The sequence below is a fragment of the Mastomys coucha genome, unplaced genomic scaffold (genome assembly GCF_008632895.1).
Source record: "Mastomys coucha isolate ucsf_1 unplaced genomic scaffold, UCSF_Mcou_1 pScaffold23, whole genome shotgun sequence".
NCBI classification, from domain to species: Eukaryota; Metazoa; Chordata; class Mammalia; order Rodentia; family Muridae; genus Mastomys; species Mastomys coucha.
Window position 1 is genome coordinate 67,329,412 of NW_022196906.1, and position 24,908 is coordinate 67,354,319.

The following is a 24,908-nucleotide window of genomic DNA, read 5'->3' on the forward strand; positions in this document are numbered from 1 at the left end:
TGGCTTACACTGGCCACATTGTAGTCCATTATTGAAGGAATTAGAACAGGAACTCAAAACAGGGCAGGAATCTGGAGGCAGAAGCCAGCGTAGAGCCCACTAACTGGCTTGCTTTTCATTGCTTGTTCAGCCTGCCTTAAAGCACTGGTCTGGCCTACAGTGGGCAGGGCCTTCTCACATCCATCACTAATTAAAAATACCTGCTTCCAGTCCAGTCTTAGGACATTTTCTATATTGAGGTTCCTTCTCTCATGACAATAGCTGAGTCAGGTTGACATAAACTAGCCAGCACAGTTAGCATAAGTCTGTAAATAAAGAGAATGAATACAGTATTACCAGGCCGTGCCCTGAGCTTATAGAAGTTTGCATTATACTGAACTGTCCTACAGACCTTTTTTAGGCAGGGGTCCCAAACAATGTAAGAGAAAAGCTGACTAATGGCCAGCAAGTCTCTGCTCTTGACTGTGGGCATATGTGAGAGCTGCTTGAATTCTTGCCTTGATTTCCCCTCCATGATGTGGACTGAATTTGTAAGCCAAATAAATCCCCCAAGTTGCTTTTTGTTGGGATATTTTTTCCCAGTATCTGAAATGAATCCAGAATACCTACCCTTTTTTGATTTAAACTATTTATGATCTGTAGATAGTTAAGAGAAGGTATAACAGTACAGTCCACGGCTTGGACACATTACCTTTCTTTCTTTTTGTTTACACATGCACAGACTCACACCCAACTTTTTATTTGCTGAGCCACTTGAGAATAAGCTACAGAATTTGTGCTATTTTCCCCTGAAAATTTTGTTATGTATCACTTTAGAAAGTACAATATTTTTATTTGTTGAGAATTTCATAACTGTATTTTTTTTTAACTTTTATTGGTATGGGAGTTTTGCCTGGATAAGACTGAAGAAGGTGGCGGATCACCCGGAAGCGATGTCACGGACACTTGTGAGCCGCCATGTGGATGCTGGGAGTTGAATCCGAATTCCCTGGAGGAGGAGCATGTGCTCTTCACGGCTGATCCGTACCTGGAGCTCCACAATGTATGTTTTTAAGATTTTATTTATGTATGTGTGTGTTTTATTTGTATGTCTGTCCGTATGTGGTGTGTGCTTTAGTGCCCATAGAGACCAGAAGGGGGCTTCTTCAGACCTTGGAACTAGACTTACAGATGGTTGTGAGCCACCATGTGGGTGCTGGGAATTGAATCCAAATCCTCTGGATCTGGAAGAACAGCTTATGCTTTTAACTGCTGAGCTGTTTCTCAGCATCACAATTAATTAATTAATCTTTTTTGAGGCAGGATCTCATAGTAGCCCTGACAAGCCTGGAACTTACCATGTAAACCAAGCTGGTCTTGAATCTTCTAGTGCTGGCTTCAAGGAATTAAAGTGGTTTATTACCCCATGTAGCCATATGCAATGTAATTTGATCATATTTACCCCATAACTCCTCCCCCTAGTTCCAATGATACATTTCTTTTAAGACAAGGAAGTTCTCCCATAAGTTCATTCCACTGCGACACACAAGATCATTGGTATTTAACATATCATAGTGTGTTTACTGTTATTTATAAACTATTTAATGGGACTTAACAATTACCTTTTCTTAGTAGTTATTACAAATGATTACGAGCTTTTGATTTCATGTTATGAACACAGCAACAAAGGTTACTTCTTTAGTTATTTATCATTAAAATTTCCTTTTAAAAGGCTAAATTACTGTTTAATAACTTGACTTTAGTTCTTTGTGTGTGTGATCAAATGTATCTAAAAATAATAAAATTTGTCTTTATTTTCTTTTATATACCTTTCAATCAGATTACTTATTTTTAAATATTCCTTTGAATTTATTATTCTAGTGACTATTGTATTAGATAACTTATAATTACAGGAAAATAAAACAACTTTTTGTATTTTAGGATGACACACGAGTTGTGAGAGTGAAGGTTATAGCTGGCATAGGCCTGGCCAAGAAAGACATCTTGGGAGCCAGGTAAATATAATGCGTGGGCTTGGGGTTTAAAGAAATAGTATTGCTTAGTTTCTTTCCTGAACTTTGATTACATGAAAATCTGAGTAATAATAGCAAATTTTGGTGCACAGTGAGACCCTTACAGTTTGGGTGGTTGATTATTTTCTTGGTATCTGAATCACTGAATTTATAAAATTAAAGACAGCTATAGTTATAGACTTATTATTGAGTTCTGCCCCCAGAAATTCATAAAATTTTAATTCTCTAAATCCTTTAGCAGATAATAACCACCATAATCTCTGGTTCCAAAAGAAAAAGTAGCTCTGAGTATCAAATGAGCAGAGCAGGGGAGTGCTGGGGTGGAGCCACCTGGGAGAGAAGCAGTGGTGTGGAGTGGCTTCCTTAAAGGAATTAGTCTGAAGCCAGGGAGAATTACAACCTGAAGCAGGGGTCAGTAATCTACACAGCCTAAAAACTTGGAGCGGGGTTGGACTCTGATGGAGAAGTGAGAACAGACTGGAAGTAAGCAGAGCAGTGCTAAGGATTCTGGGAGAAAAAGAGTTGGACTCTCACCTGGTGTCAGAAGATCTGAGCAGAGAGTTATTGCCCAACAGAGTTTGTAACCCGTGTCCAAACACGATAGATAAACACAGGAAAATAACAGAACCCAGAGTCTTTGTAACTCAGCTTACAATGTCCATGGTACAGCATGTAGTCACCTGGTCTGTAAAGAGCTAGGGAAGTGGAACACACTGTCAATAAAGAATATGTAAGCAGAATGTGATGGGAGGCAGAGGCAGGAAGATCTCTTGAATTCCGGGCTAGTCTGGTGTACATAGTGAGTTCCAGAGCTGCTAGGGCTACATAGTGAGACACTGTCTCCATGAATCAAAAATTGGGCAGAAAAGAAAAAAAGAAAGAGAAAGAAAGCAGCAAGAAAGTATATATGCTCATGGTCAGTCAAAACATTGGAAGTCTCAGGAATGAAGTAGAGACCTAAATAAATAAATGGATAAATAAGTAATAAAATAAGGGGGAAATTCTACAACTAAAATATAATATTTGAAATTAAAGTGCTTTGGTTGGCTCTGATTTCTGAATGGATACATAGAGCAAAGATGAACTGAACATAGATTAGTGGGAATCATTTACCAATTAGAAGATGATAAAGAAGAAAGGTCTGTTGTAACTACGTTCCAGAAAGAGCAGAGAGCTAAATAATGAAATAAAATATTTTTAAAGAATAAGTGTCTAAATTTGGGAAACAATGAAATAAACAACTGGACTGGAGAGGTGCCTCATCAATCCTGTGTTGCTCTTACTGAGGAGGATTCCCAGGGAACTGCCTGTGACCAACTCCAGGGGATCTGGCGCCCTCATGTGGCCTCCACAGGCACTGCACACACATGTACACACACAAATCTTTTTAAAGAAGAAATGTTAAAGCAGGTTAAAGCTCCTGGTGAAGAGAAAGGAAAAGAGCACCAGAAGTGATAAACTCCTGGAATCTACAGATCCTTTTTTTTTTTTTTAATTAAAAGTTTTATTTTTGTGTGTGAGTGTTTTGTCTTCATGTATGTGTTTGTATACTTGATGTCCATAGAGGTCAGAAGAGGGTATTGAGTCTCCTGGAACTGGAGTTACAGATGGCTGTGATCTGCCATGTTTGTGCTGGGAATCAAACTTGGGTCCCTTGCAAGAGCAGTAAGTGCTCTTAACCTTACACAGGACCCATTGGAATCATGACTCACAACCTTGTCTTGTGGATTCATATTATAGATAAAAGAGATAAAAGGATGTCCATGGAAATTGCAGCATAAAGGACAGGGGTGTTCAGAGAAATTTGCTGTGAACCTACATGTAAGAATGGTATATGAGAAAGCATAGGCAGTGTGAATCACTAAGGGTATAAAGTAGAAAACAGATAAGCCATCCATCAACAGTAATGCAAAGAATTTTAGGTTTTTGTCAAGAGCAGAAATTTGGAGGGTTTTTGTTGTTGTTTTGTTTGTTTTTTTTGGACAGAGTTTCTCTATCCCTGGCTATCCTCGAACTATTTCTGTAGACTAGGCTAGCCTTGAATTCAGAGGTCTGCCTGCCTCTGTCTCTCAAGTGCTAGATATAAGGGCATGTGCCACCACTGCCATAGCTATGTAAGTATAGTCATACACCATAGCTGTAAAAGCAGAAATTTTAAAATGAAATTCCTGAAACAAATAAAAAGCCAGTACAAAACAATTTTTTAAAAAGAGGACAGGATAGGGAAGGAAAACATGAGTTAATATACTTCTGTCCAATCATGTAGTAATTACAATCATGTAATAACTTACATGAAACATTAATGGAGAGAAGTAAATGCCAGGCAGAAATTGGAAAATAAAACTCATTAAATGTGACCCGTGATTGTAATTCCAGCACTTGGCAGGACTTTGAAATCTAGGCCAGACTTAGCTGTATAGTGATACCTTCCAAGAATCTAGGGCTGGGGTGGTCTGTGTTGAATACCTGGTGGTGAGGGATGTGGGGGGGCATAGAGCAGAGAGGACAGAAAGACCAGTAGTCAAGTAGGCGGTATGTTGGCAGCATTGACAGGGATGAAGAGACAGCTGTGTTCTAGGTGTTTTTCACTCAGGGTGAAGAGTGATCCCTGGATACTAGAGAACTAGATTTTGGTTCTGAGCACTTACATCAGCTGGCTTATAACTACCAGCTCCCGGAGATCCAACCCTCTTGTGGCTTTGGCAGGCACTGCATGTACACATAATGCAGAGGTATACACTGTATGCACATAAATAAGGAAGCAACTCTTTAAAAAACATATACTTAAATACAATGATACAGCTAAATTGGGAAAAATGGATGCAAAAATGGTATGATAAAGATTAAAGTGAATACAAGCCAGACAGTAGTAGCACATATCTTTAATCCCAGCTATCAGGATGCAGAGGCAGATAGATTTCTGAGTGTAGGCTGGCCTGGTCTACATAGAGCATTCTAGGAAGTCTAGGCTTACACAAGAGTAACCTTGTCTTGAAAAAGCAAAACCAACAAACAAAATTAAAATTTGATAAAATAGGGGCTCAACAGGAAAGTATTTTCAAGTTTTCCAATGCTAGTAAAATCACCAGGAATATATTAGTCAGAAATGGGTATATGTTTGTTACCAGAACTTGAAGATGTATGGCTCAAAACTTGACAGAATTAAAGGAAAAATAAAAAATTTTCATAATAATGGATAAAGACACTCATGACTTTTTCAAAATTAATAAAACAGATATTTTTAAACACACACATACGAGGCTGGAGAGCGGAAGCTCAGCCACTGACAGTGCTTTCTGCCTTTGCAGAACCCCGGGGCTGATTTCCAACAACCATGTCTGGCAGCTCACAGTTGCCTGTCACTTCTGCAGGCATCAGCATTCATATGCATAGGCCCCCACACAGACACATAATTAAAAATGAAAATAAATCTTTAAAATAATGATAAGACCAAGTTTGTACAGTCTTACTCGTGACTTTGGCTTAAGAACACATTCTAATGGCTGCAGAGCAAACATTCTTGACTGCCAAATAGATGTTCAAATGTACACAGGACAGTGACAATCATGGGCCTTGTGAGGATTACCTATCTTTTTGCTGCCTGCTAATATTAAGTATAGCTTGGTGCCTCAACCACACATGTTTATTGTTCAGTCTGTATAATTCAGAAGCCCCTTGAGTCTTCACCTTGATCCACTGTTATAGGTCTCATGAAGTAACTCTTGTGTATTTGTTCCTGGTTTGGTTATGAGGTCTCAAGAGGGGATGTCTGTGAACACTAGACCTGTCCTCACGTTGTTCCAGAGATGTTGGCGTTTTCAGACGTTTTTGTGGTTCTTCATCCTGTGATAGAACCAGGTCACCAAATGTGACTCTGGTCTGATCTGGGTCCAGGTCCTTCATTCTCACAAAGGGAGCCTGTTTCCTGACATTTAGGTGAACACAGAAGGGCAACTCAGCAGAAATCACAGAAATGGTCTGTACCTGAATAGATTTCAGAGAGAACAAAATGTGAGAACATTTGGGTATTGCCCATGTGAATTTCTTTTTTCTTTTTTTTTTTTAACATTTATTTTATGTATATGAGTACACCATTGCGCTCTTCAGACACACCAGAAGAGGGCATCAGATCCCAATTCACATGGTTGTGAGCCACCATGTGATTGCTGGGAATTGAACTCAGGACCTCTGGAAGAGTAGTCGGTGGTGCTCTTAACCAACTGAGCCATCTCTCCAGCCCCTTGAATTTCTATTTCGAACTGATGAGTTTAGAGCAAGCTGCCATGAGTTTTGTGGTGTCACACTATGCCTGAGAAGTAGTCACTGTAATATCTGCATAGTCCATACATAGCGGGTGTGGCTTCAGTGGGAGATCCAATATCGGCTACTGTGATTTGTGATCCCAGGAGGTAAATACTGAATTGGCCATACTGACTAAAAGAAATAGAAAACTTACATTTCCTTCGTCCCCCTCTCTGTGTATGTGTGTAAACATGCACATGGCATGGCATGTAGATGGTCAACTTGTATGAATCAGTCCTTCTATTTGTGGGTTCTGGGGGATCAAACCACGTCAGTCTGCTCAGTCTGATGCATCTCACTGATCTAAGACTAACCGTAATGTATTGTACACTTAAAGACCTAAGAGGGCATCTCAGATGAGATGTTTATACCACGATAAAGAAGCAGTCATACACCTGTTAAGATCTATAGTTTAACTATCTTATCTACCTTATAACTCAATAGCAATATAATAAAATTTTGAATTAAAAATGAGCAGAACCAGCCATGCGGTGGTGGTGCATGCCTTTAATCCCAGCACTTGGCAGGCAGAGTCAGGATTTCTGACTTCAAGGCCAGCTTGGTTTATGAAGTGAGTCCTAGGTCATCCAGGGCTACACAGAGAAACCCTGTCTCAAAAAAAAAAAAAAAAAAAAAAAAAAAAAAAAAAAAAAAAAACAAACTACTGAATGGGACAAAATATAAATGTCTAGATGGCAAGCTATCTGGGTTAGAGTTAGATATTTTTTTCTTTGAGAGACAGGGTCTCATGTAGCGTTGATGCCTGCAACTCAGAGATCTCTCTCTTCCTCTTCCTGGGGTTAAGGGCATGTGCTGCTGTACCCAGCAATTTTTTAGTTTTTATTTGACATTATATGATTAGTTGTAAAAACTATGGATGATATTAGGAAGGGAAATGTAGATGACCAGGAGGCCAGGTGAGAATAACTTAGGGAAATCAGTTTGAAACTGAAAACAGTAAAGGGGCTTAAGAAAAAATGAGGGCGGGGTGGGGCTGAGCGGGGCTGTAGCTCAGTTTGCCTAGGATGTACTTGGTCCTGCCTGTGGACCAAGAAAACTGTTTGTGATTGGAGTCTGTAAGCAGGGCAGGAAAATCAGAAGGTCAAGGTCCTTCTCAGCTACGTAGAGAGTTTAGGGCCAGCCTAGGCTACATGATCACCTGTCAGGGAGAGAGGAAGAGAAAGACAGATTGAGAATGGTGTAAGAACCCAGACATGAATATTTCGAACCATTTTCAGAGTTGATCTGAGAACAGAGACAGGAAGCATATGGTTTTGAAGAGCTGAGGGAGAGAAGTGTGGGAAGGGAATCACTGTGTTGAGTGCTGTTTCCTGTGGAGCAGTGCTGCAGCCTCAGCCCGCCCTCTCACTGCTGAGTAATCTGTACAACTTGGAGAAAAGGACAATAGCTGACCTCAATCCACAAATGCCACTTTGAACAGTGTTTAATGTGGAGTAATTGCTATGTAAGTTTTTATCAACTGTTCTCTTGTAACTTAATGGAGAGAGGAAGGAAAAGACTTGTTCTGCTTCCTAGAGGAAGTGCCGAGGACCGGGGTTTCTTACGGGGGGGGGGGGGGGGGGGGGGGGGGTCCCTTGTTCCACGGGACTAGGGATTCTGGCCAGGTGGGCACGGGATTTGGCTTTGACAAACAGACTAGACACGAGTGGTGTACGGTCTGAGTGTATTTCTTTAAAAATGACATGAGGCTTTTTACAATCATTGTAAAAGAGAAATGAAAAATCTGGCAGCTCAACAGTTGAGGTACCTCTGAGGCTATCTGAAACATACTGGGTCTAAAGCAGCAGCCATCTCCTCTGAACTGGTGCTGCATCCCCCGGGCCCAGAGCACTTGGGCGAGAGATACATGAATCTGAGTCCTAGCCCATCTAAGTTCTAGTGCTAGTCCTGCATGTGAGTCCAAGTCTTTCTTCCCCCAGTCTTAGTGTTAGACTGAAGTCAAGTAGGCAAGTGACCCCGACACACCAAGGTCACCTGACTTCTAAAAGCCAGGTGTAGATAACTCCTCCTCAGTTCGTTGCTATGGTTACAGACTAGGTGGGCCTAAGTAAGCTCTTCAACTATGTTGCCTTTCTGGGCCAGCAGAGGTTAGCCCCAGGGAACACCTGCCAAGCTAGTTCCTAGGAGTGATTCAGTTGCAAATCTAATATAGCCTGCCTATGTTGACTAAGAATGAGGATTTCACCTGATCTTGTCCTGGGATATTTCTCTCATTCTGTAAACTATAATGTCCTACAATGCTGGAGGCTATTAGTTTGAATGGCTTAACATTCCAAGCCAGGGTTAGGCTAGGACTTAGAACATTGGTGAAGGTCAGAAAGCAATGTCCGAATTTTTTCTTGCTGGCTGTAAGAAAATAATATCTTGGTGAGTTCCTAGCACACTAGTATGAGGACATATCTGGGCCACCTCTGAGTTTGGGGTGCCAGGTGACAATGCGGAGGCAGGAGACTGACTTTCCTTGAAGTTTACGCCCCAAATACCGCCGTCACGCAAAGTGTGCGTGGCAAGGAAGGAATTAGTGGAAGTCAGGAATAGAGTAGTTTCAAAAGGTACTGCTAGATGGAGAAAAGGTAGGAGGACAAAGGAGTTGGTGAAGTGGGCTGACTGGGGCCTTCTAATGTAGACAGTGTTAGACCAGTGTTAGACTCAGTCTGCTTCAAAGTCGTGTGTCTGCAGATTATCCTCTTCCCCATCTCCCTGGGGCTAGAGAGATGAGGTGGCTCAGGTAAGAGCCATGTTGCTACTTTTGCAGAAAACCTGAGTTCTGTTCCTAGTACCTATTTATATGTGAGATGGCTCTGGAATTCTAGCTCTAGGACACCCAATCCTTCTGACTGACCTATGCAGGCATCTGCATCCGCATGTGCGCAGACACACACGTGTACACACATAAACAGGAATAAAAAAATAAACTAAGGGCTTCTCTACATGTCGTTTGTTTATTTTGAGACGGATTTAGTCATGTAGCCCTTGTTGGTCTCAAATTTCCTCTGTCTTCTGATTGCTTGGATTAAAACGTGTCCCACTGTGCCTGGCAAGATGAAACTATTTTTAACTGCAGTTTTTCAAAATATCTAAAAAGTTTGTAAGAATGGTTAAGAAGTCTGTACTCTTAGGTCTTTTTTTCACTATTTACTATCATTGGCTTTTATTACCTTTTTTTTGATTCTTTGTGAGTTTCATATCATGTACCCCAGTCCTGCTCATATCCATTCCCTTACATCCATCCTTTGACCTTGCCACCCCCACCCAATAAAAAAGTCACGCAGCAAACAACAAAGAGCATGGAAAACATTTCATTGTGGAATCTGTGGTGTGTCAAAGTGGGTTGTGTTCTCCCTGTCCACACATCTTCACTTGTAAATGTTAACTGTTGTGAGTCATTGGCCTGTTCAAGATCTCTGGCTTCTGTGACACCATCAATATTAGATCTTCATCAGGACTCCTCCCAGTTATCCTGTTGCCCTGTGTCATGGAGATCCTGCAGCTTTGGATGGATCCACAGAACTAGCCTTTTCACACATCTCAACCATTCTCAGACGATAGAGATTTGGGGGTGGGCCAATTTAGAACCCTGGATTGGGGCCATGTGGAGGCAGGGCTGGCCAACCCACTACCTTCTCCCTTACCTCTCTCCACCTTACCTGCACCTTCAGGACTAGCTCTCCAGTACTGCTGTGGCTTGGCCACCCAATGCTGCCAAAAGCAGGAGGCAGAGTCAGCTCTCCAGCTTTCATGCTCTCAGGGCTGGCTCACCCACATCCAGGCCTCCAGAGCCAGCCCCACTATGCTGCTCAGTCAGGGCGTGGAGCCTACTTTCCAAAGTGTTGCACTCTAAATCTTTGGCAAGTTTACAGATGTGGTAGTTAAAGTTTTTAACAAAGTGTAAGTTTCTATAACTGCTTAGCCTGTGTATAGATCCCTAGTTTTTAGGGTACACAATAATAGAAGTAATAAAACTGAAAATCTGATCATTTGAACAGTTGGACTAAATTACTACTAATTACTACTAAAACTTCTTTGTTTTTAACTTTTAACAGTGATCCTTATGTAAGAGTGACATTGTATGACCCGATGAGTGGAGTCCTTACCAGCGTGCAGACAAAAACTATCAAAAAGGTTAGATTTAGCCAGCTTCCAAAGAGTTTTAATAAACTTTCTACGGCAAGTTATTTTAAAAAATAAATTATACTATGTTTATTGTCTTTTAGTGTTTGAATCCAAAATGGAATGAAGAAATACTGTTCAGAGTAAGTATTATTTTATTAATAAAGAAAACTTTTTTCTCTATAGGTACCATTAAGTACTCATTTACAATATTCTAAAATAACACATTGAAATTTGCCTAGAGTTTTGAATTTTATTTATTACTGGTGTGTGTGTGTGTGTGTGTGTGTGTGTGTGTGTGAGGTGTCTGTGAGTGAGGATATGCACACAACATTGTGTGTGGTAGTGGTCCAAGGCCAGCTCTGTAGATTTGGCTCTTGCCTTCCACCTTCAAGTCTTGAGAATCAAATGCAGGCTCCAGGCTTGGATAAAAAACTCTTTAATCAGCTGAGACATTTCACTGGATCCAAAAATTTTTAAAAGAAAATTTAAAATTTTTTTCTGAGACAGTCTCACTGTGAACCATGGTTGGTCTGGATTAGCTCTGTAGACCAGACTGGCCTTGAACTCAGAGATTCACCTGTCTCTGCTTTATGTTTTATGAGTGCTGGGTTTGTACCAGCCAGGCAGTGGTGACGCACGTCTTTAATCCCAGCACTTGGGAGGCAGAGGTAGGTGGATTTCTGAGGTTTTGAAACCAGTCTGAGATTTTAGCATCTTTAAGAAATGGCTCAGAGATCATTAGAGTCATTCCAAGAAAAGTGAAACTAACTTGGTTATGCTCTTTCAGTCAGAGCAGTTTCCTTGCATGTGTGTTTCTTAGAATTTTTAAAGCCCTCCCAAGAGGCTCAGTTGCTTCTTTCAAATGTATTATTACTTAACTTTATGTATTTTGCTCAAAAGTATGTACATTTTTCAGCAAACCAACATTTTTTTAATTTTATTTTGTTTCAGGACAGGGTTTCTCTGTGTAGCCCTGGCTATCCTGGAACTTGCTCTGTAGACCAGGCTGGCCTTAAACTCAGAGACCTGCCAGTTTCTACCTGCCAAGTGCTGAGATATAAGGCGTGCAGCACCACCACCTGGCTATTAATATTTGTTTTTGACTTATTTACTTACTTTTTAATTTATATTATTAACTATACATTATATTTATTATATTTTATTTACTTTTGATAACATTTACTTGTTAATGAAAGAATTAACATAAGGATGCTACAGAGAGGAAAGAACTAAACACTAAATTCACCATCTCTACTTGTTTTGAGTTTCTTTGTTCTTGCTTTTTAATTGTAAGAAAATGTGATCATTGACTAAAAATATCCCTGATGACTTCATAGTATACGACAGTCTTTTCTTTCAATTAATTTTTCAGATTGACATATAAGATAGATTGTTCCATAATGGCCACTCAAACATTTGTCATCCATCATTCTTTGTTCCCAGTTACCTTGTTTACAGCCCTCTGAGTTACTCACCTCCCCTCCAGGCTGGCTCCCTCCCCCATCCCCAGTTTCCTATTCTGCTCTTAGTGAAGGGGTTCTCTTGCCCTCTCCATTCCCTGCCCCCCATTTTCCTGTTCTGCTCTTAGTGAAGGTTCTATTGCCCTCTCCATTCCCTGCCCCCCAGTTTCCTGTTCTGTTCTTAGTGAAGGGATTCTCTTGTCCTCTCCATTCCCTGCCCTGCTTAGGATCTCTTCCTTTCCTGTCATGATCCCATGTCTAATTTTGTGATCTAAACACGTAAATAAGTACACACATACAAGTTTTGCATAGAAGAGAAAACATGTAGTATTTGTCTTTCTTGGTGGCATATTTCACTTCTCATAGTTCTAGTTACATCCATTTTCTTGCAAATGCCAAGTTCTCATTTTATTTTTTTGCACTTTTAATTTTCTTTTTCTTAATAATAAAATGAAAATAATATATGAATACATATGCCTATATACATATATTTATTATAAATGCTTACAATTCTCATTAAAATGATTTTTCCTTATTTGTGAAAAAATATGACATTAGATGACAGACACCAACTTCTCTGTACATAGCCTCAACCCTCAATTCCAGTGTTAACAATTCTTTTACAAAGGCAGAAGACACAAAAATTTAGCATTTACGAGACCAGTCTTCATAAACCTTATCACCAGAGAGGAAAAAATAGCTTGTGGTAAATAAGCCAATTTTCTTTTAAAATAAAAAATAAAAGCCCCAAGTCATTCCCGTTATTGCTTTTTTTGGGGGGGTGGGGGATAACCTGAGTGTTTTTAGAGCAACTCCTTTGAAATAATTTGTGCATTAATAGTGAGACTCTGCCATTAAACATAGTATACATGAGAAATTCAGTCCTCCACTGTTACCTTTTTTTTTTTTTTTTTTTTTTTTGGGTTTTTTCAAGACAGGGTTTCTCTGTATAGTCCTGGCTGTCTTGGAACTGTAGTTCTGAGTTCGGCTGGCCCCGAAGTCAGAAATCTTCCTGTCTCTGCCTCCCAAGTGCTGGAATTAAAGGCGTATGCCACCACTGTCACTTTTTTACATAGATATTAAATATATATTACTGGAAAGTTAGCTTTAAATTCATCTTCAATAGTTGTATCAAATGTAAAACACTAAAAAAAAAATAAGGTAACCAAGACTGTATGAAGCTACTGCTTCAACTTTAGGAAATACCTACCTACTGCTTTGTTCAGTAGGTTTATAGGTATTGAAATCTATAGGAAAAAGTACCTGCCTGTCATGTTTTGCAAAGTCTCTTTGGACTGTTGTATAAATTGAGCTGCAAACTACCCTTGGCCAAGTTTAGCACTTAGCACGCACTGTTGTAAAGCAACAAGAATCTTTCTTTTCCTTTTTAAGTCTGGGAGGAAATAATTCTGAAACTGTGCATTGAGAATGAGCTGTAAAATAAATCGCAAAACAGTGACTGGAGGAAAGCCTGCTCATAACAAACCATTTAACCCAAGAGCTCATGAAGACTTTCTGAAGTGGAGGAAAGCAGTATAGAGCAGTCAGAATGGTAACTGAAGGAACATTCTATGTACTGCAACAGACCTTTATCTGGAAGGCATAATGATTGCATAAGATTCCACTGTGTGTGGACCACATTCTCTTCATCCACTCATCTGTTGATGCTGCTGTGACTGAGAGCACACACATCTTTGTGGTATAGTAACGGACCAGCAGCTGAAGTGCCTATTTAATATATCAGAGAGGACCTGGCCAAGTACTCCAGAAGAGCACTCAGTGCTCCTAACCAGTGCACCATCTCTCTTGTCCTGATCTATTGATTTTGTTTGTTTGTTTGTTTTTGTTTTTGTTTTTCGAGATAGTGTTTCTCTGTATAGCCCTGGCTATCCTGGAACTCACTCTGTAGACCAGGCTGGCCTCGAACTCAGAAATCTGCCTGTCTTTGCCTCCCAAGTGCTGGGATTAAAGGTGTGCACCACCACTGCCCGGCTGATCTATTGAGTTTTTAATTTCCAACACTTCATTCTTTTTTTCCTCAAAATCTGGATTTTCTCGCTAAATTTTTTTCCACGTTTCTATTTCACCCACATTGCTGGATTTCTCATCTGTTGAAATAATGTGTGGGATGCAGTTGGAAGTTCTTCCATAGATTTGTACATGTGCATGAAGTGGGCCAGTGACTTTTAAGATACAAACTATCAAAACTACTTAAGCAGAAATAGGTTGTCCAAGAGTCCTTTGTCTCAGAGAAATTGAATTTTTTTTAAAAGATTTATTTTACTTATTTTATGTGTATGAGTACACTGTAGCTGTACAGATGGCCGTGAGCCATCATATGTGTGGCTGCTGGGAATTGAACTCAGGACCTCTGCCGGCCCCGCTCGATCTTGCCCTGCTCACTCCAGCCCTGCTTTCTCTGGCGTAATTCACTGTAGCTGTCTTCAGACAGTACCAGAAGAGGGCATAAGATCTTATTACAGGTGGTTGTGAATCACCATGTAGTTGCTGGGATCCGAACTCAGGACCTTCGGAAGAGCAGTCAGTGCTCTTACCAACTGAGCCATCTCACCAGCCCCCGAAATTGAATGTTTTTAAAAGCATTCAGCCCAGAAGAATTTGATCCCAGTATTTCCACTGTTGAATTTGATCACACCTTCTACACAGTGTTGTATGAAAAAAATCCAAGAGGAGGGAACATGTTGCAATTTGTTCGTAAAACCAGAAGTACTCTTACCAAAACCAGATGTAGACCATGAGAGAATAGAACTGAACATCATTAGTGTTCTAGTTTTGTTTCTGTTCTTTAAATCAGACATCTTTGTGAAACCACAAAATCAGAAAATGTCACTTAATGTGATTTCTCCTATCTCTTATGGGTACCAGTACCTTCTAAGTAGGTAGGGAGAACTTAATCGGTCTCTGAAGGAAATATCTTGTGTAGCAATGAATTTTGCTTACCACACCATTTCTGTGTATATGAGAACATGAACACGTGCACATGTCCTGTGTTTGCAGACCAAAGGACAACTTTGATCACTAAAATGTAGGTGCTTAGGGTCAGGAGAGAAAGTCCAGGCTTTAGGGTAATTACTTATATATGCATGTAGACTCTGAGTATAATCCTAGTGTGATGGTGCATATCTGTAAAGTAGATACAGGACATTCAGAAGTTCAAGGCCAGCCTCTACTATATAGAGACCAGCCTGGGCTACTCATTCTTCCTAGAAGAAATGGTATACCATAATCACAGCTTTCTAGGAACTGAGACAGAAAGATCACTTGAATCTAGGATTTTAGATTAGGAGGTTTAACATAGCAGAACTCCAGCTCGAACATATAGGTAGACACTGTAAGACCTTTTTTTGTTTTTTTTGTTTTGTTTTTTTGTTTGTTTGTTTTGTTGTTGTTGTTGTTTTGTTTTGTTTTTTGAGATAGGGTTTCTCTGTAGAGCTCTGGCTGTTCTGAAACTCATTCTGTAGACCAGGCTGGCCTCGAACTCAGAAATCTGCCTGCCTTTGCCTCCTAAGTGCTAGGATTAAAGGTGTGTGCCACCACTGCCTGGCTAAAATGTACTAATTCTCGATAGGTGGGCTGGAGAGATGGCTCAGCAGTTAAGAGCACTGACTATTCTTCCAGAGGTCCTCTGAGTTCAATTCCCAGCAACCACATGGTGGCTCACAACCATCTATAATAGGATCTGATGCCCTCTTCTGCTGTATCTGAAGACAGCTATAGTGTTCTTCTATAAATAATAAAATAAGTCTTAAAAAGAAAAGTATCATTAAAAAAAATAAAATAATTCTTGATAGGTACAAGGGACATATACCTGTAACCCCAGTGCTAGGGGTAGAAACAGCTCAGTAGTCAGTCAGTCTCGCCAAAGTTGAATAAGGCACCCAGCATGCACTTCTGATCTCAGTACATGTGGCACAGGTGAGCACTCTTGCATACACATGCATACACCACAGTCACATATGCATTCAAAATGTGATAATTCTTATCTAATGGGTTCATAAGAAAAAAATAAACTTAGTTTGACCTGCTAATCATATATTATCCATCCTTTGTTTTAGAGCAGAGAGGCTTAATTCTTTGATTAGAATTTGTTCAGGGCGTTTTTTTATTTTTTTTATATTTTTTCTTCAGCTTTGTGTTTTCTTCTATATCTTGAGAGCCTACCACAGATTCACCTTAATCTGATTGTTTGGACCCAGCAGTCTTTGCTCTGGGGTAGTTCTCAGTCTTTAAGAGTATACTGTTCCTTTGCTTTGTGCCTGTGAGTGTTCTAAGCAGCAGAGTCTTGATAACTTGTTGCTCTTGTTTCCTTAGCTACTTTGTTTTCTTTGGGGGAAACATCTATGGTTTATTTTCACTTTATTTTTTTATTTAATGTGAATGTGTGTTGAGCCTGTGTGAGTTTGTATGTACCATGCAGAGGCCAGAAGAGGGTGTTGCATCCATGGAACTGTAGTTACAGTCACCTGTAAGTTGTCAAGTGTGTGCTGGGAAACTGAACTGGGATCCTCTGGTAGAGCATCAAGTGTTCTCAGCCACTTAGTCACTCTTTAGCTATGATTTCTGATGATCTAGTCATATTTAAGTTATATACTGAAAAACTTTGCATTGCTTCTATATATAAAATATATAAACATTCAGAGCTTACATTTTATAGCTTTTCATTGCTGTTGATATTTTGTGCACTGAAACTGCCCTCTGAGGTTAATACCTTCCTGAAATCAGGTAGAAAGAGAAAATCCCAAATAATGGTGTGTTGTGTGTTTATGCTTGTGTGCAGCTATGTGACCGTCCAGAGGCTCGGTTGGTACATGAAGCACTCTCTTTTTTGTAGTGTGTTCTTTGACTGCTATGATGGTTATCTTCTTTTTTTTTTTTAAGATTTATCTATTATGAGTAAGTACACTGTAGCTGTCTTCAAACACACCAGAAGAGGGTATCAGACCTCATTACAGATTGTTGTGAGCCACCATGTGATTGCTGGGATTTGAACTCAGGACCTCTAGAAAAGCAATCTGTGCTCTTATCCGCTGAGTCATCTCACCAGTCCTGTGATTGTTATCTTTACTTGCTAATTTGACACTGTCTGAAGTCGCTTGGGAAGAGAGTCTCAGTGAGGGTTATCTGAATTGGGCTGTCTTGTTGACATGCCTGTGGGGGATTGTCTTAGTTATTCACTGATACAGGAAGATGCAGCCCTCTGGTGGCATCATTTCCTATGGAGGAGATCTAGCTTCTGTGAGTATAATGCTTGAGTCTTCATGGTTGAACAGCAAGTACTGCAGCCACTAAACTCCATCCTAAATATTTTGTGTTTGCTTTGTTTATGTAACATCTTCAAACTCTGGTATATTAAAAAAGTAGTTTCCTTTATGTTTGGTATTAAGTACATTTTAACTATTGAAATATTGCTACAAAAATGGAAGATGTTCACTTTGAAAAATACTACATATTGTTGCAACAACAAAAATATTTGAATAAGAGTGACTGTGGGTAATATTAGTCTGGCCTATTTTTTGCAATTAATCTGTATAACTGGGTCAGTGAGTTGCTCATTTTGAAGATGTTTCTTGGCATCTACAGATGGATATTCATGTTTTTAAAGAATGGTTGTTTCTTTTACTTAGGTCCTTCCACAGCAGCACCGCATTCTTTTCGAAGTGTTTGATGAAAATCGTTTGGTAAGTTCCGTTATACTGTATGAGTATGAAGGATGTGTTGATGGTGAATTCAGGAGAGTGGTGGGGCATAGGTTAGGAGCCTGTGAGCTGAGAGATTTCTGAGCTACCAGTGGGGTTACAGTATTTTTCTTTGTCTTTTCCTGGAGTTTACCCTTCTATTTCATTTTGTTCTGAAGGACCTGTCCTGCTTGTCAAGATTGTAAAGTCTCTCTCAAAGCCTGTGTGACAGGGTGGGGGAGGGAAGCCCCTTTCCCTCATTTTCCATTCCATGCACTCTGAATCCTAAAGTATCTGCAGTTGTGTATATTGTGTGTATACTACAGTGCCCCACCTAGTGTGTGTGTGTGTGTGTGTGTGTGTGTGCATGTGTGTGTGTCTGCCAGTTTCAGTCCTTTTTCATAACTTTTGTTCTGAGACAGGGTCACATTGGCTTGGAGCCTTGCCAGGCAGGTAAAGCTAGCTGCCTCTGAGTATTCTGGAACCTGTGTCTCTTTACCTCTTTTCTCCCAGTGCTGGGAATACAGTGTGTATCACCGGGCCTGTCTTCCTATGTGTGTATGAAGGATCAGAACTCAGGCCCTCATGCTTATGAGGCAGCTCCTATGATGGCTTTTCTTTAGGTTGCCAGACTCAGTTTTAGTGTCCATCTACTCTCTTGTCCAGACTCTTCTATGAGCCTGTCCACACTGAGGGAATGAATATCATTCACAAAGGCCAGGTCAAAGCCAAACCTGCGTGCTTTTGTTGGTTTGGTTTTGGTTTTAGTTTTGAGACAGGGTCTCCCTACATATCGCTGGCTTTCTTGGAACTTATTCTGTAGAGTAGGCTTGCTCTGACCTTGGTACTCCTACTCAGGTCAGGCTGGCAGGGACAGTCCCTGAACTTGCAGGGACTCTCCTACTTCTGTCTCTCAGCACTGAGATTACAGGCCTGAACCTCCATGCTCAGCTTGGTTTTCATTTTTATAAAATGGTCATTCTGCCTCTTGGCTTCCTGAAAAACATCTGGAAACTACAATTTTCCCTCTTTAGGATCCCTTCTTTTTTTTTTTTTTTTTTTTTTGGTTTTTTCGAGACAGGGTTTCTCTGTGTAGCCTTGGCTGCCCTGGAACTCACTCTGTAGACCAGGCTGGCCTGGAACTCAGAAATCTGCCTGCCTCTGCCTCCCAAGTGCTGGGATTAAAGGCGTGCGCCACCACCGCCTGGCTTAAGGTCCCTTCTTGAACCTTCCCCTGAGCAGCTTACATTTATAATTTATACCTGTAAGATCTGTGGATTTTATTACTTAGCTTTCAATCCCACTGACACAATATCTGAGATCCAATGGAGGAAAGGCTTATTCAGCTCATGCTTTTAAGAGTTTTAGTCTATGAGCACTTACCTTTACTTGCGGACCTGTGATGAGGCAGAACATCATGGAGAAGTGTCTGTTAGAACAAAACTGGCCACCCCTGTTGAGGCAAGAAGGCAGGGGCAGGAGATGGGCCATGTTTGTAAGGGAATCCCTATTTCCAAATCCATTAAGCTGTAAATGCATAAATGAATCCATTGATGAGATCTGTCCAGTCGCATCAGTTGGTGAGATAGGCACTCTTGTGGTCCAGTCGCATCCCACCTCTGAACACTGATGCTGAAGCTCAGTCTTTAGAGCACATGAGCTTGCAGCACACTATGGATTCAAGCCCTAATACACATGAAAGTAGTGCTAAGTAGTCAATCTTTTTTGGTTATCAAATACAAACACCAAAATAGGAGTTAAGTAATTTGAATCACTCTTTTTGGGTTGGGGAGGTATTGAGACTAGGTTTCTCTGTACTCCAGGCTATCTTGCAACTTGCTTTTTAGATCAGGCTGACCTTGCATTCACAGAGATTCGCCTTCTTCTGCCTCTCAAGTGCTTGCTGAATCACTTTTTTGACTAACAGAAAAACTGGATTTGGGTTGGAGGAATGACTTAGTGGTTAAAAGATCTCGATGGGCAACTGTGAAAACCAGAGTTTGGATTTCAGAACCAGGATAGCAAACCAGATGTCCTAAGAATGCCATGCAAATTCCAGCAACTCGCTCTCAGAGGGGAATGGATATAGGAGGATTGCCCCTGATTGCTGGTATTTAGCTCACTAGAGAAAACGTGACCCAAGCTAGGGGAGAGACCCTGCCTTAAAGGAGTAACTGGATAGAGGAACACACATCACAGCCTCTGTGTATATATCTGCACATACATATGTATATATAAACTCACATAATTTTAATAGAAAACTTTTAAAAAAGAATATTGTTACATTGCATAACTTTTTTTATTTTCAAGAAGTGATAAATGAGTCTGGCATGGAGGCACATACTTGTATTCCTAGAACTCTGTATTGAAACTTCTAGGTCATCTGGACAGTCATAGCACTCCCCTTTAATCCCTGCTGAGGCAGAGGCAGGCAGAGCACTGTGAGTTCAAGGTCATCCTGGTCTATAGAGTAAGTTCCATGACAGCCTAGGCTGTATAGCAAAACTCATCTCAAAACAACAAAAACAACACCACAGACACACGCAGGCACACACAGAGAGAGACAGACAGACAGACCAGCCTGATCTAGAGAGTTCCAGGCAAGCCTGTTTTAATATTAGGAGGTCCTGAGTCAAAAACAGTTAAAAGCAGGAAATGCTAAGTTGTACTACTGACTGAAGATTAAAAAAATCCTAATAATCAAAGCAGCCTTTTTACCAAAGGATATTCTTTGTTACCAATAAGCAGTGTCAGCTTTTAAGATCGTATGTTAAGACTTACTCTTAATTGTGTGTGTTTGTGTTCATGCCCTTGAATATCAGAAGAAGGCATCAGACCTCTTGCACCTAGAATCACAGACTTTTGTAAGACACCTGACTGATGTATGCGTTGGCTTCTGAACTCTGTTTTTTCATAATGTTCAAACAAGCACTCCTAACCACTGAGCCATCTCTCCAGTCCTGGTTTACTTTGAAATCATTAAATGTGCATACACATAAAATCCCTTCATTTAGTAACAAGACAAATGTCTGTGTACAAATGCCTCAGCTGAGGTACCAGAGTATCTGTAGCCTCTGAAGACCTCGTACCCTTTCCAGTAGTGTCCCTCTCCTGCCTACTACTATGATAAGTTTTCTGTTTAACATTTCTTTGCTTTGTAAAATATTTTTACTCTGTCTTTGTGTATGTGTGTATGCATATGTACATATATATCCCTAAGAATATTTTGTTCCCCTTTATATATTTTTAGAAGATTTGATTTATATTTTTAAAATTTTGTATATGTGTTTCTATGTTTGTGAACAAGAGTACAGTGCCCATGGTGGCCAAAAGATGGCGTCAGATCCTCTGGAAGTAGAGTTGTAGGTGTTTGAGCTGCTTGACATGGGTGCTGGGAACTGAACTCTAAACTCTGGCCCTCTGCAAGAACAGCAAGAGTTTTATTTATTTATTTATTTTTTGTTTTTTGTTTTTTTTTTTTTTTGAGACAGGGTTTCTTTCTCTGTATAGCCCTGGCTGTCCTGGAACTCACTCTGTAGACCAGGCTGGCTTCGAACTCAGAAATCCACCTGCCTCTGCCTCCCAAGTGCTGTGATTAAAGGCATGTGCTACCACTGTCCGGCACAGCAAGAGCTCTTAATAGCTGAACCATCTCTCTAGTTCCCTTTTGTATATGTTTAAGGTTATACATGCAGCACCTCTGAGTGTGTTTCTGACAGGCTTTTTCCTAAGTGTTGTATTTGTGAGATTGACCCACACTGACACGTTTTCCCTGAGGCAGAGTTCTCCATCTCTTGTAGGTCATAAGACCATAATTCATACATTAACCTTCCATAGTGGATAGTCTACTTCTTTTGCATTTCTTTTCTCAATTTATAGACATCTTTGCTCTGTCTTTTTGCGCTATGTCTGATGGCATCTCTAGTCTCCGGATTGGGGGGCTGAATTTCTGCTTATCTTGACTTCACTCCCTGTGCTACATTCCCTCCTAATGTTCATGCTGAGGTGACTTTCTTCTTGATCCTTGGGTGTAGACTATGTTATTCAAGTTATATAAATGTAATCCAGAAGGCAGGACTGCTCTTCTGCATTCCACCATGCCTGGTAGTTCAGTCCTTCCTCAAGTGATTTCTATGACATGTGGTTGTTTCTTCACTGCCAACATCAGTGTTTGTCAAACATTTTGTTTCATTAACATTTTTGAGCATTTATGTGTGTGTGGTACTGGACTGTGTGTCATGAGCTGGGAAGGGAAATGCCTTTGGTATTAGTGGTTAAATACTGCTAGATGATAAATGGGGCACTTCGAACTTTAAAGCTCATAACAAAAGGTGTTTTCTTTTTAGTTTCCTGTGTGGCTGTGCCTGTGCCCGTGTAGCAGCAGTGTGTAGCTGTGTGCAGTGCCCACAGAGCTGCCTACCATGGGTGTTGGGAACTGAACTCTGGTCTGTGCAAGAGTATGTGCAGTACTAGCTGCCACTCTATCTCTAGCGCCAAAACTTAAAAAGTTCAGGTAAATCCAAAGCTGTGTCCAGATCTAATAGATCCCATACCAAGGACTCTGGCATTCCATTAGGGTCTCGACTCTGATTTGGCACATTAGTGGTAATCCCAGACACATTAGAAAACAGGACAAGGAAGTGTGAGTCTGTCATCCAGTGCTTAGTAAACAGAGGCAGGAAAGTCCATTTTAAGGTCATTCTCGGATATGCAAGGAACCATGGTGCCAGCTTGGGCCTATAGGAGATTCTACCTCCGAAAACAAAAGTAATTATTTCAAATAAAAATGAACATGTCAGTCTCATAGGAGACAGGAGCTGGGAAAACACTCAGAAAAATACCTTTGTTCCTTAAGACAAGCTGTCACTATGTAGCTTTGTCTGTCCTGGAACTCATTATGTATACTATACTGGCCTTGAACTCATAAATATCTTCCTGTCTTTGCCTCCCAAACAAGTGTTGGGATTAAAGGTGTGTAATACTACAACTGGCTGTTTGTATTTAGTTTAATTTAGTTTATTTATTGAGGCAAGGTTTCATGTATCTGTCCCAGCCTGAGTTCAAACTCCCTAGGATAGCTGAGGATGACCTTAAATATTGATCTTCCTGCCTCCATCTCTCCAGTGCTGGGGTTACACGTGTATGTCTCCACATCTGGTGGCTTTCAGCATATTAGACATCAGTCTGCCAACTGAGCCTCACCCACATCCTGAGTAATTTCTTCATGAGGATACGGATTTAAGCTGTTTTAACATGGTACCTTATGTTGGGTGTATCTGTTGTGACAGTCTTCATGTGTCCTAGGGACACATGAGGCAGAGGCAGGTTCTTTTGGAGGTGGAGAGATGGCTCAGTTGTTAAGTGGTTATAGAGGATCTGAGTTTGGCCCTCAGTGCTTTCTCTGGAAGTGAATGTGATCAGCTAGCAGGGGTCAGAAAAAGCTAGAGCAGTGTGCTGAGCACTGCCCACACCTCAGCACATAACAAGTTTAGAAATCACCTGGATGTCCTGGGAGCCTGTGTACTATAGTACATAGTATATACATACACTCCTATGTCCTATAGTCCGAGGCAGACTCCTAGCACTGTAAACATCTGTCCTTGAAATCATGTTCTAGCAGACCTCTTTGGAAAGAAAAGAGCCCAAGTATAATTTTAAGTAGAAATAATTTTCAGGTGTCTGGAAAATGTTTCCCAAATCATGTATCATTCCTGCTGTTTTTTTCTTGGCTGGTTTTAAGGCTTGAGGTGATAGTAGTAGTGGTGCTCTGTGTCTTAGTCCTCACTTAGTGATTGTTCTCAGTAGGTCTGGAAACTATAAGAAGCTGAATAAATGCAGGCAGGATTTCTGTACTGGAGGCAGAGGCAGGTTCTTTTGGAGGTGGAGAGATGGCTCAGTTGTTAAGTGGTTATAGAGGATCTGAGTTTGGCCCTCAGCACCCATGTCAAGCAGCCCACAACTGCCTGTAACTCTAGTGCCAGAGGGCTCTTATGCCTCTGGCGTCTAAGGACATGGCACGTATTTGCATATATACAAACACATCTGCCTAATTAAAAATATTAAAAATATGTCTTAAAAACAAATAAAATTGCCTCACTGAGAAACACACCTTCTCTCTTGAGACCTTCAGCTGATTGGATAAGGACTGCTCACATGTGGAATGCCATCTGCTTCACTGAAAGGCCACAGGTTTGCATCTTCACATCTTTAGAAATACCTTCAGCAATGTGTAGATTGGAATTTGTTCAAATAGCCTTGTGCCCTAATGTTGAAGGTTCATCTGCAATCAGTAGCACCACATAGCATAGATGATTATTATGATTATGATGATGATATTATTATTGTTGTTATTGTTATTATTATTATTATTATTATTATTATTATTATTATTATTATTATTATTAAAGTATGTATCCTATATGGTATATAACCAGTGAGTGAGGATCCAAGCGTCTTCCATCTTTGGCCCTAGTCCATTTCTCTTCAGACTCTGGATTTCGACAGTACAGCAGAGTCCTCCCAGATGAGGGCTGCCAGCACATATCATTCCTCTGGCTTGAGGTTGGAGTTGACACTGGCCCTGGTAACTGTGGTGTGTGGCTCTGCATTGCCTGAGCTCTGAGCCTACAGTTTGGGCTATTCAGTGTTTTGGGATTTCAACCCATGATTGTCTAGCCTGATTCTCCAGCTCCTCAGTTATCATCGCTTCTCATCTATCAGTAGAACTTACAAATATTCCTTCAGAAGTAGCAATTGGATTATCATTTGGGGTGTATTGAGACAATATCTTATGTAGCCCAGCCTGTCCTCAAACTTTACCATATATTGAACTTCTGGTCCTCCTGTTTCCAACTCCCAAATGCTGGGATTATAGGTGTATGTCACCACTGTACCAGGTTTATAGGGTGCTGGGTTTCTTATCCAGGGCTTTGTCAATGTTATGTAAGCACTTACCAACTGAGCTACATCTTCAGCCATGGATCAATTTTAAAAAACAAAGCAAACAAAAAATCCCAGCTTGGTCCTTGGTCCTTGTTTAGTAGGATGAGAAGAGAGGAGTGGGGGGAGCCAGGTTGTGGTCCTCACACTCTGGAAGCTTAAAATCTTACTGCAAAGCTGTTGAGGAGAAAACATGTCAGATATCCAGCATTGTTTTATATTAATAATCAGAGATTTTCTCACTAAGTGTAAGTTTTATCCCAAGGCCCGTGTACTTAGGTGGTATTGATTATCCGATTAAAAGTGACCTATTTAGTATGGCAAACTCCTACCTTAACCCAAAAAGAAAGTGAGAAGGAAGAAAC

At 40.5% G+C, this 24,908-nt stretch overlaps 1 protein-coding gene across 2 annotated transcripts in view; it reads left to right on the forward strand.

The window, feature by feature from the left end:
* The window catches only part of Nedd4 (NEDD4 E3 ubiquitin protein ligase), an 84,925-nt gene that overhangs the window by 5,944 nt on the left and 54,073 nt on the right, over positions 1–24,908 (forward strand). Inside the window, exons 2-6 of one of the 2 annotated variants that reach the window (XM_031344626.1) lie at positions 878–1,042; positions 1,921–1,994; positions 10,379–10,457; positions 10,550–10,588; positions 17,554–17,607. In XM_031344626.1, the coding sequence (XP_031200486.1) occupies positions 878–1,042; positions 1,921–1,994; positions 10,379–10,457; positions 10,550–10,588; positions 17,554–17,607 (411 nt within the window). The remainder of the gene's footprint in view (positions 1–877; positions 1,043–1,920; positions 1,995–10,378; positions 10,458–10,549; positions 10,589–17,553; positions 17,608–24,908) is intronic. The other variant, XM_031344628.1, reaches the window with a different exon arrangement.